Raw genomic sequence first — 12,466 nt, 5'->3', positions numbered from 1 at the left:
TCACTTTGGTACCAGGTCTCTAGCGATAGCTGAAGCAAATAATAATGGGAAAGCATGTTTAAGTCTGAGATCCCTAAAGGTATGCTCCTAAATTTCTGTTCCTACTTTCAAACAAATATCTTTTCCGGATACTTAACTCCCCTGAAATTGGACGGCTGTCTATATTAACTGAATAAATACAGATGCAGGAGCCAAACTTTAGTCACCAAGGTATGAAAGTGTCAGCCTCAGGCACTGAAAACAGACAAATGAGTAATGGAAGATGACGACAGAAGAACAAAAGGAGAACCGAAGGAAGAGAAATTGATGCTGGTAACAGAGGCAGGAGGTGTTCAAAGACACGTAGATTCAGGAACTGGAAGCCAGAGGCAAAATTCAACCGAGTCAGTCTGCTCCCGAGGAACTTCTGATGACAGCACCACCCAGGCTCAGCCCGTTGCCCAAAAACCTGTCCTGGAGTTACCAAACCAAGTCTTTCCCCGTACACTCCTGTGATTTATTCCGTGCATGTGCAACGTGGAAGCATCATTAGCAAACAACAAAGCACTCACACTTGTAATTAAAAAGCCTTATTGTTGAAATCATTGTCTCAGATCTTTAGAGCACTCCACCACGACTGGGTCCTGCCATGCTATAAATTCACAGAGAAGGAACTTCCCTGACTTTTTTCATCATTATTTACGAACAGATGAACCAAATGGAAGCATAACTCCGGTATTACAAACCAGAATCAACCGTGATTTGCTTACAGCGGTACTACGGCAGTGCAGCTACGCAGCGATCTCCCGGGTGCCTGCCCGGTGCCTTATTGCACAAGCCCTTCTTCTCTGTCATCCAGGACACACAGGAGTTCTTAGGAGCAAAAATGATTGTTTTAATATTTTTTCATTAGTTTTAGCTACAGAGCAGAGTTTTCTTTCTAGATTTGCCTAAATCTTGTCTGTCCATTAAAATTATTCTTTCCCACGTGACCCACAAGAGTTGCACAGAATGAGAAACACACACAAACACAACAGGCAGAAACAGCCAGTCCTCGCTTAGACAGTTTCATTTGCAAGTTCTCGACTTTCCCCTAACTTCCTTCCTTGAAGGACTGGAACAGTAACAGGATTTTTTCCTGAACTGGAGTAAATCGGTTCCTACACTCGCAGCAGCAGAGTGAAAATTAAGACGTAAAGGAGTAAAAGAATGCAGAACTACCCTATTATTCAACAACAATACAATTTGCTGCTGATGTTCAGTTGCTCAGACAGGCACACCAATGATTTATAGAACCCAGAGTGTTAAATCTGAAGTATTTCAGCCTGGGACAGCACGAAGGTAAAACCAGGAACATGATCCTGTCAGAACTGTAGGCAAGGACAGAATATCCCTACACAGATTACTCTTTCTATTGAACTATAAACTGAAAAAGGTCCTTATGAAGTGTCACCTTCGGTGTTACGCGATATGCATTCTCTGTTTTGACAGCGTCAGTCTGTATTTAACATTCATTTCTCTAAAGGGCTATTTCTGCCAGGGAAACAACGCACAATATCTTCCAAAAACACAAGTTAGCATAACCTCATCTGAATATTCACATGAAGTCCATGACCACCTCTCTATCCCTGCTTACATCTACAAACAGCGTGTCATGCTCATTTTGGAATTTGCTCCACATGACCACGACTTTGCCATGCTCGTGGTGCTGAAAAGACCGGACCGTGCCGCGCTGAGCCACGCTCAGCACCGCCCAAGGATCACACACGTACTACCAACTCACCTATAGTACCCACAAACGCAGCTTAAAATAACTTCCACTGCCTCCTTCGAGTGGGAGACGCACTCAAAATTAGCAAGCGCTCCTAAAGAAAAGAATTATGCATAAAATTACTTGGGTTTAGCTGGTAAGAGAACCATTAATATTGGAATTAGCTTTTATACTTGCAATGATGTCTTTCAACTTCCATCTCCGATTAAACAGTAAAACCTGTGACCCAGTGTTGCACCATGTCAATTTTTATAACTCCTCTTCCTGCTTAAAAAAATTAAGTAGATTTACAGTAATATTAAAACCAGCAGCTAATCCTTCTGTAGGATTACTGATTGAACAAATCAACTAGAAGTATAAAAAGTAAACAGATCTTAATTGCAGAATTAGCGTGGGATCAATGGAAAGAGGCAGTCACCGGGATGATAGCCTGAAGAGCACATTTCAGAAACAGGTCTGCAAGGTCTGCCCACGAATTTCAGTGCTGATCAGGAGCAGAGTCTAAGGACTGCCCTTGCTTCTGGTGTACGGGGCATCAAGCCCTTACAGTTCAGGTGAAAGTCTGGTGGATGGAATCGCATCCCTACCTGCAAGCACCCATCACAATCCAAGCAATTACGTTTTGCATGAATGATACGAAGGTGCAAGTGCCAGTAACGGAACTGGCTCACTGCAACAGCCAGTGGTACGAGACACAATCATGTCAGCTCAGAGACTTCCAGGTACGCAGACTAACCACAAAATTTCAGGTGTGAAATCAGAAAGAATGCAAAGGCTAGCTTGTAACAAATGGCTTATCATTGTCTATAATAATCCTGGAACTTTGGAAATAAAGTATTTCCCACCTCATTTGGCCATCTGTTTGCTCAGAAAACACTGCTTCCCTTCTTGCACTGTTTAAGATGCAAGAGGCAAAAGGCCTCTGTCTACGTACTGTCATTCCTGGGAAGCTCCTTGCACGTGGAACCCCGCACAGCTCTGTCCTGCTCGCTTCCTCGCGCAGGACACGCTCTCTCTCATTAAGGGAGGTGCTGAAACGCTCAGGTGCCAGCCAGACACGAACTTGTGCTTTACACCTTTCTGACACGGAGATGTAAACTTCTCGCATCGGGAAAGTTTCATTCCAGTATCATTACTCAGCTGACTGGATACCCAGGCAAAATAGGCACAGGGTGAGAAGTTCTCCGCTTCAAGTTCAAGCTGTGTCAGCAGTTACAGAGATTAGGAGCGGGGCACGTGCCTGAGGCTGACACTGGGCATGCCAAGATACCTTCTTAAATGAGAACTGCGCCTCAGTGATTTCAGACACCCGACTCAAAGCGCCCTCCCCTCTGCAAGCACTCCTTCCTCTTGTACGTGGATGGGGCAGCCGTGAACCAGCCCGGGACTCTTGACCTGCGGAAACCAGTACGTACAGGCCAGACTGGCCGCTCCCAGGAGACAGGGCGAGCCCCACCTGTTCGCCTGTTCCTCTGGTGATGGCACCTACGGAGCAGCCAACGCTGCCCAGACGGCCCGGAGCGGCTGCGGGGCCCGCTGCTGTACGGGGAGAGGCTCAAATGCCAAACCGAGACGGCTGCAGCATAACACCCGGTGGTTATTCAGAAACCACCTCTGCAAACTGCCCAGGGCGGGAGGGCTGCTGAAAGCACCAGGCAGGAGCCGCTTCATCACCAAAGGCAGGCTGGGAAAGACAGAGCTCTCTCCTTTGCGGAGCGTCTGGGAGCTGCAGCTGATCAGCACCTCTGTCGGGGCTCTGCGCCACGCGGCATGCTGACGAGCGCTGCAAGTCTCTCATTTCAAGAACATACGTTAATTTTACCCCAGGTCTCTACCTTGGAGTCACGCAGATTCTATTATTTGAGTTGTTACGTGGTGCAAGCCCTAAAAAGAAAGGCTACACTGCCGTATAGACTGAAAAGAGTTTATTTAATCCCAAAACATTCAATTCTTAGGGAAAATAAGGCATGACAGCCTTGTGCTTACTGAACTAGGCTCTTGGAGCCACCATACCTCAACTAGTGACAGGGTTTCTCCTTGAGGAATTTTCGTTCACAGCGGCCAGGTAGGAACTTCCAATGAAAATAAGGTTTCTGTGGGCAACATTGATTAAGAAACGCTGAAAACGCCGTTCATCCTTCACCAGGAATAACTGGTGTGATGGCATTCAAAGAAAAATATCCCAGATCGCAATGGGGACTTCTTAGCACTTTCCTCCTTGTACTCTGACTCTACAAAAGCCCTTATTTACTAAACTGTGATAAACAACTCATTAGCCATGCTAATCCCACACAGCAAGCGGTGCACCAGTGGTAGGTATCCACCATCTACGATGGGAAAAGCTACACTGTCTCTAAAAATACCTCGTTTCTTTATGCCAGTCCGTTGCCAGCTTTTACTCAAAAAGGGTGAATTTTTACTTAAGAGTACAGTTGGAAGCAGACAAATCATGTGGCAGATATTAATATACTCATCATAATTTCCACAGAATTAAAATTTAAACTTATGTTCTCAGTAGTGATACTGACAGTTTATCGGCACAAAAGGTGCACGTATGGTTCATAGCAAGTTTCTTGAAGGCAAGTATATGGATTAAAACACTCAAAGTTGCAGTAAAAGGTTGTCCATGGCTCATCTGAGGAATTAATCTGTACTAGTCAAAAATGTCCACAATTTCTCAGGGGAAAAAACAAAACGAAAAAAAAAACACAAACCAAACCAGAAAACCTTGGAGCCCTACCTTCTAGTAACAACAACTGTAGTAACAGCCACTGGTACGTGGTATGGTCTTACGGGAATGCACTGATGGGCCCACGAAATATTCTATGCCAAATCAAACATGTCAAAGATGGAGGAATTCTAACTGCGCTTCCTCCAGCTGCCTTTCCTCTGACATTGAGGGAGAGATCTTCAAATACAATGACTAAGAAATTTTGCCTGACAAACCACCTACAGAAAAGGAATAATACTGAACTTTAAGATCAAAGTGTACGAGTGAGTGATTCACTTTCCTTGTATGCCTGCAAGACACCGGCTAAACACAAACACAGTATCAGGTGCTTTGAAAAGCTCCACCTGTGTTTGAGTAAAGGAATTTGCATCGAGTGGTAAGGTGAGGCCACATAACCCTGAACGGCGAGATGCGACTCTCTCTTAGACAAGCATCTTCCTTTTCTAGCTCAAGAGCTCTGTCTATCAGACCATGGCACCTGGATGACTAACAGCACATGAACTCCCACTGCTGCCATCTCTCACCGACTCCAGCAAGCTGAAGCGTTAGCAGGACAGCCAGCAAACTAGAATGCGTGTTTCCGAGCGCTCCCCTGCAATTGAACACCGGAACGCTGACAAGGCCGAGGGGAAAACCCAAAAAGCACAAGCTAGTCTAGTAGGCAGCTGTCCTCAGGGTCATAGGAAACACCACGTGCTGGGAGAAAGAAGAAAGAGCAAGGAGCTGGCAACATCCAAAGCACAACGCCCGCAGAAGCGATTATGCTGGTACCAAATCTGGTGCTACCTGAGCCTTCCAGCCCCTGCTGAGCTGGCAGCACGTGCCGCGATGCCGGAGCTGGCAGAGGCGATGCTGAGCACAGCGTGGCCGCCAGCCGCCTTAAAGCCATAGTGCCACTCGTCTTCCCTGCGCTAACCTTCAGTGCCACGAACATAAAAGAACACACATACAGAAGCCACAGCAAATACCAAAACCCAACTCCCTGTTCTCGTTTGGCCTGGCCTGCCATGATGCCGGACTCGCGGGTCCACTGCCGAGTGGTGCTGGCTGGGCTCCAGGGCCCCGAACAGCGAGCGGGAGGAACAGGGAACAGCTACAAGTCCTGGCTCTGGGGAACCGGCACAACCGTAGGGACACGGCTCCTTGCCAGGGCTGTCTGTACTCCAATTTCAGCAGACCTAAAGCTTTCCAGATCGATGGCGAGGAATTTCAAAACTCCAAGAGCATCAGATACTTACGTATGAGTTTATAGAAAAGGCTGAATAATACACCAACAGCCTTAACGTACACGTATGCAGAAAAAGAATGAACAAAACTATCAGATCTCCCAAAATATGGATTAACAACAACAGACATCTGCTAATTACTATTTTAAGTATGCCCGAATCCTCAACTCCGGTGTTACAAAACTAAAAATTGTACCATCATATATTTTAACTATACGATAGCTTATGCAAGTTACGACCATTTCAAAAAACTAATCCGTATTTCGTATGCTATTTACATGATATTTCAAACGTGGTTACACTTCCCAAACGACATAGGACAAATTGCTACTTTTTCCACCAGAAGAGTTGAATCTGGTGGTGTTCCTCCCCTGTGACATCATGTGGCCTAAGTCTAACAGGAACTTTAGGACATCCTGTGGCATCCAGAGCAGCTCCTTATCATGGCAACAACGGGAAAGTATTTTACTAAACAGAGGCAAAATTAAAGCGTAGAATTGAGCCCAAATAATATTCTCACTGACCTAGCAGGAGAAGTCATTGACTTCTTCTCAGAGAACTGTTCTACTGGAGGCAACTTGGAGGCCAATTTGGAGAGAGAAGAGCTGGAAGGGAGTACAGGTTCCCAGCTTCCAGCCACCAACACTGCATGAAATCCAGAGGGCTGTCCATGGAAAACGGTATCTGTAAGTAATTCCTATGTGCTTCCCATCTTCAAAGTGTAAAAGGTTGGCTTTCTGTCAGGCTCTACGTGTTCTGAGAACCGCCTCTGACAGATGAAAGCGATGCCCTAACGTGGAGCTCTGTCCCCGGGACAGGCTCTTCAGGCACTTGGCTGAAAGTACCCGACGACACCAAGCGTGCTGGTTTAAGCCACACGGCTGCAGGACGTGCGCGTTGGTGGGACACAATGAGGTGCCAAAGGTGAGTAGAAAGCCAGCGTCTCCCTTCCCAGCCACCCGGTGCGCGTACGGCACGGCTGGAGCTTTCAGGTGTCCCAGCAGTAGGAATCAGCCTGAAGAAATAATTTCTGACACTGTCAAAACTGCACTAATCATCTTCAGGAAAGGCTGTGGTGTGAGCACATCCAGAAGCCTTAACCCTGCCCAATGCTCTGTGTGACAGACAGTGACTTGATTAAAAACACTTCAAGCACATAAAAACTACAGCTGGCACCAACACCTAAACTATAGCAAACTCCTCCCCGATTGCTGTTCTGAAGACGGCACTTTCAGCAGAACAGAACTGTTCTTTACACATATCAACCGTTCACACCTCATCCAGCTTCTCGTACCGTCAAGATCTTCTGCTCACCACAGAAATGCCCTTCTGTCCCACACACTCGCTGCCAGAAAGAGCCGAGAGGCAGGGGGCAACACGCACGTCATTACTACAAACCTGGGACATTTTCAAGGAGAACATTTGCTTTCAGCTTTTGGGGGATTAAAGTCAGTCTTCCATAAACAAGCACAAAACTATCCCAAGGAGAGCCACGTTACTAATGAAGAGTTTCTTGCTTCTTGTCAGCTGCTTCAGCCACTTCTGCTGCCACTGGATGAGCATAACAAAGGCCTTTCTACGACACGGCGCTCTGCAGGTGTGATTAAATCTGCCTCTGACTTCCCCAAGTGGACTATCATGCCTCAGTTACAGAGGTAATTTCTCAGAATGAAAGAGCCAATAAGAAGTGATTCCTTTGGGCATCTCAACAGCATTAACACAAAATGCAGTAAAAAGCATCAGAGTAGCAGAAAGCAATTTAGCCCTCGCAGAGGCAACTGGTTTGCAATGCATCCCAAACATTTTAACCGTGTGAGTCTGCCCGGTTCAGTCAGAAGACAGCACAGGCAGTGGCTGCACTGAACCGTCACCTCAGGAGAATGGCACTGGCTGCAAATTAACCGGCTGAGTTCATCTCTCGTTTCTCTTTTTGTTCTCATCACAAAACATGGCAGGAGACAACCTGGTACGATTGCCAGACTAATTTGGCAGCGAGAGCTGCCGGTCGGGATGAGACGGCCGCTGGACCTGCAAGCACGTGCATGCAAGGACACCTCCGAAAGCGCGGGTCTCGCAGGGGGTTTGGGTAGAGAACAAGGCAGCTCTGGGGAAGGCCTAAGCATAAAAAGAGTAGGTCAGGAGTGAGAGGCGTCACTGGGACTTCATGCAAAATGGAGGAGGAGGGAATTCAGAAAACTCAGCTGCAGTTTGAGGGGGTGTGCCATTTGCCTCATGAGGGGAGGTACCACATGAAGTCCCACAGGCTCCAAAATGCACTCAATTAGCTGTTCCTTTTACCTTTTTGTTCTACCCAGCATTTCTTCAAGAGCACTGTCATCTCTGGCTTTGGCATCCTACTCATCATCTATGAATTCATGTTGCCGTTTCCTCCCTGAAAGGAAAAAGTCCCATAGTCAGTCATTTGCTACACAGAGGAAAGGACAAATTTGACAGCATATTTTTGCCAGTGTTCAAGTTCAAAGCCCATTGCTCCTTGAGCAGACAGCACAGCAAGTTGTGTTCTCCCCTACGGTGTCATTCACCCGAAATCAGTCAGCCTGTCTTGACTCTAGAAACTTACCCCAAATTTACCTGTAAGCAGCTGAAAAGCTGTCAGTATCTCAGACCTGCCTGGAAAGAAAGAGCAGGGCAACGACCCACCCAGAGTAAAAAAAATCCCAGCAACAACAAGAGAGACTTGCGCCAAGCAAATATCTTTATTTCATTTTAAAACATTCAAAAAGCATTAATCTATATGAAAAAGCAGCAATACAACACTGAGAAAGCACGCTTAATGTTAGGGAAGCCTTCATTTCATATCACAGGAGTCAAATTAAAAATAAAACTAAACACAAGTGTACAAAGTGGAGACCAAAAAAAAAAAATCAATTTTCTCAAAAAGATAGCATGAGGGACTCCCACAGGGGCTGGCAAATTCTGGAAGAGAGAAAGAGATTATATTTTATGGGCAGAGATTCAATAACCATTCTTTTCCCATAAAGCTAGTGATGGAGGATTGTCACTGCTCCATAGACACACTGTGCACATTTCAGGACAACAGTAACAGAAAATCAATAGCATCTTTTATACGTGAAAAGACATTATCTCTATGGACTCCTAATACTAACAAATGGGACCAGAGCAGACCTTTACTAAAATTTAGTAGTCAGCATTAATCTGGCTGATAAGAGAGGGGCAGCATGCTAGTCTACATCCTTGGATTTTTTACTTTTTTTTTTTTTTTTTTAAAGAAATAACTCTGCTCAGAGCTTCACCCTCCACTGAAGCCAAAGAGCCCCCAGATGACACTACATTAGAAGTCTAACAATGTTGAACCCTGGCGCTGTCGCTCGAAAGCCCCGTCGGCATACATTTCCTCTCTGGCTGATGGCTGCAATCATTAGGAGGCAGGAGCTTTATCAGGTGGTAATTTGACAGCTTTGACAAGCTCGGCTGAATTTATGGCACTTTCTAGTTTTTCCCTCCATTGAGCTGAGATGGAACTAAAGTTAATATTAGCAAAAACACTGTGCGGGGGCAATTTTCCAGCGATGACTACATGATTCCAGTTACTAAGAAAATCTGCTAAACAAGGCCTCCTCGCAGTCCCTTGCCACTCTCACCAGACTAGGGAAGATGGTTCCCCAGCCAGCCCACTGGCTTAGGTGAAAGATGCGGTAGATGGAAGGAATCTCTGGCTCTAAAGCAGAGGTGAACCAATTCTGGACACCTCTGCACCTTGCAGAGGAGTCACTAGCATCCCAGAGAAACACAAGCACGAATGTTTCCCTCAGCTTAAAAAAAAAAATAACTTTTCGCTCCAAACCCAGTTTTCTGGACAGGGACATTTGGAATTTGCTGCCCCTTTTTCACCACACAGCACTGCTCCTCAGCTCAGGCTAAGCTCAGCAATGCTGGTACCTCACACGCACCCTTCCAACATCTCCAGACTGGCTGCACAAGCCCTCCTGAAGGGTCTCCTGAAAACCCTCTCAAGCACCCTCCGCTGTCCTCTGCTTACCCCGAACAGGCACCTAACCCGAGTTCACAAACTCGACACCTCAAGCTAGGAACGGTGACGTTCAGGATCATGGCGCTCAACTCCCTTTCTGGCTGCGGGCTCAATGTCTATTAAACAGAGCACATCGCTGCTTTTCTGTCTGAAAAAAACAGAACATTAAAGCTTTGAAAAAAAACAAGTAACAACGAGAGTGTCTTATATTTCCATGGATCACACAGTCCACTCTAAGAAGGAACCCAACCAATTATGTCTGAGGAGGAGAGGCACCAGTAGACTGTGGCCTCTGGAAAACACCCAAGCTGTTATCAGGACACTAGTAAGGCTACTCACAGTTTACAAAAGGAGTACGCTACACACACTGAAGCAGAAGCCGCAGCGTCACATGTCTGACAGCTCACAGGACGGCTAAACCCAGGATCTGATTCCTGGGATCTGCTTCTCTCATCACAAAGACCATATCCCACACAGCATCATGATGCTTTCTCATGTGGTGCGAGTAATCTGTGAGTAGTGACACGGGGAATAGGAACACCGAACCAAAACTTGGCAAGCCAGTAAAGCACAAACAAGCACTTCTCTTTTTTCCTTCCCCCCCCCCCCGATTGCTTTTTGCCATAGATGTTACACTTCCTCTGTTGTAATTTAGGGTTTTCAAGAGCTACCTCTACATGCTTAGAAAGCACAGTTCATATTTAGCTCCCTAAAGTCATATTTCTCTCTTCCTATATTTCCCTGCCAAGATGTGACATCTGTGGACTGTTCCCAAAAAATTCCCCTGAATCATCTGTGATGCATGCGAAACAGCGGCCAGAGCTGGCAACCAGCAGCTGTGTCTTTTAGGAAAGCGTGAGATCAATCTGGTAAGGGGAAGGATTCCCAGTAACTCTGCCAGTAACATCCCCAAGGACCGCACAACTCCCAAACTGCGTGAGAAAAACAGCACAATTACGACAGGACCAGAATCCATGGGAAATAGCGTTGCCACGGCAACTGACATCCTCAGAACTCTGCATTTTTGCACAGACTCAATGACTCCTAAACCACTTGGAAAAAAATGAGTCTAGCAAGTGGGTTCATTCAGGAAAAGCACGCTGCCAGGTGATTCCCTGTACAACAGGCCCATTTCTACGTGGTTTCTCAGAAAGTGAGCCTTTGTGGACCTCTTGTTCCACTCACTACGAGCGCAGAGGAACTTCTATAACATGATCAATACTTCCATGTTAACTACACCAGGATCAGAAAAAAACCTTGTAAAATATTAAAACATTCCCGTCTTCAAAAAAAAGTTATGTGAAGATAAAATCCAAAACAGATTACCTGAGCTTTGGAATGGGAAAGCACAGCGACAGCTTCACGCTAGACTGGTTTGGTGCTAACAAGTCGTTTTTCAAAAGCTCGTCTTTGAGGACAGCAGTAAAGTCACCCCAGCAGCCCCCACACAAACAACAGATCCAGTCACTGGGGAACATCCAACCACAAGCAGGAAAGGCCTTATTTTTCTTCCTGGCCACCTTATCACAGCAGTAATGCCAACAAACACCCAGCCTGTCCACCAGCACGCTTTATAACGAGGGACAGGTTAAAGCAACGACTGGGAAGCCCGGTGCTACATATTCTGTCTGGTCCCCACACTTCTGGGGCATTTCCTACTATTTCGTCTACCGGGTAAGACTTGCTGAGTGTGCTCTCCGTGAAGACTGCTCTTTGGAGGGCAGCACAGCATAACCTCTAGGGCCATACTCTTCACGCTGCGTTGAAAAGCCAAAGCAGCTCTACTGACCAAAAGAAAACCGCTCCAGATTCATACTGGTGACAAAAGAGAAGGAGGTTTACCATAGTTTGCTCCCTGGCAGCTGTTCTGTGCCAGCGGGTTCAATGTCGCTGAGCTAATCTTTTGCTCACCTTCACACTCTGTGCGAGTCAGATCTGACCTCACGGCAGTGTGCTGTAACAGGCTGCAACGTTTCTCAGCTAAGCTCTGCAAGTCAGCCTCCTAGGAGCCAGGAATCACGCGTGACATAAAGGCGCTTTGGCCACAAAAATGGCGTGGAAATGGTCCTCTTGTGCCAGACAAGAGGCCTCGGGGCAACACATGCGACTACTGGTCCCGTAAAGAATACGGGCAAGAGACAGCCCTTTCCGGGCACGTCTCGGGGCACGCCGCAGTCCCGGCGTTACCCCCATCGCCGCTGCCCCGGAGCACGGCGCTGCGCCCCGCTGCGAAAGCGCTGGCCGGGAGGGCGGGCGCCGTCGCGGGAAGCTCACCGAGGCAGGCGGCATCGCCTGCGGCCGCCCCGCCCCCCTCTCTTACCTAGGGACGGGGCGGACAGACCCTGACCGCCCGCGGCTCCGCCGGCCCGGGCTCCCGCTGGCTGCTGCCACGGCCGCCGCTCGGACCCTCCCGGCCGAGGCACAGAGCGGCCGCGGCGGGAGAGACGCGGCCGGAGAGACGCCTCAGGGCGCCGGGCCGCCGCCGCCACGGGGAACAGGGCCGCTCCCGCCGGGGCGGGCGGCGCGGGCGGCCCCGCCTATCCCGCGCGGCTCCCTCAGACGCGGCGGACAGGACCGGAGCGCGGCGGACCGGACTGCGGCGGAGCGGAGCGGGCCAGGCCAAGCCGAGCACTCACCGCGGGATCCCGCACCCGCCGCCGCCCGCCTCGCCTCGCCTCACGGCTCTCTGGGGCGGGGCTTGTCCGCGCATGCGGAGACGCCTCGGCCGCGCGCGCGTGCCCGGGCGC

General features: G+C 48.1%; 1 protein-coding gene across 1 annotated transcript in view; it reads right to left on the bottom strand.

The window, feature by feature from the left end:
- Positions 1-12,390, bottom strand: part of CAMTA1 (calmodulin binding transcription activator 1) — a 305,617-nt gene extending 293,227 nt beyond the window's left edge. Inside the window, exons 1-2 of the mRNA XM_086476363.1 lie at positions 12,356-12,390; positions 8,006-8,099 (exon numbers count right to left, since the gene is read on the bottom strand). Coding sequence (XP_086332489.1) covers positions 8,006-8,072 — 67 coding nt within the window. The 5' untranslated portion in view covers positions 8,073-8,099; positions 12,356-12,390. The remainder of the gene's footprint in view (positions 1-8,005; positions 8,100-12,355) is intronic.
- Positions 12,391-12,466: the final 76 nt, after the last annotated feature.

The sequence above is a fragment of the Leptosomus discolor genome, chromosome 20 (genome assembly GCF_034619465.1).
Source record: "Leptosomus discolor isolate bLepDis1 chromosome 20, bLepDis1.hap2, whole genome shotgun sequence".
NCBI classification, from domain to species: Eukaryota; Metazoa; Chordata; class Aves; order Leptosomiformes; family Leptosomidae; genus Leptosomus; species Leptosomus discolor.
This window is presented reverse-complemented; position numbering and strand designations above follow the sequence as displayed.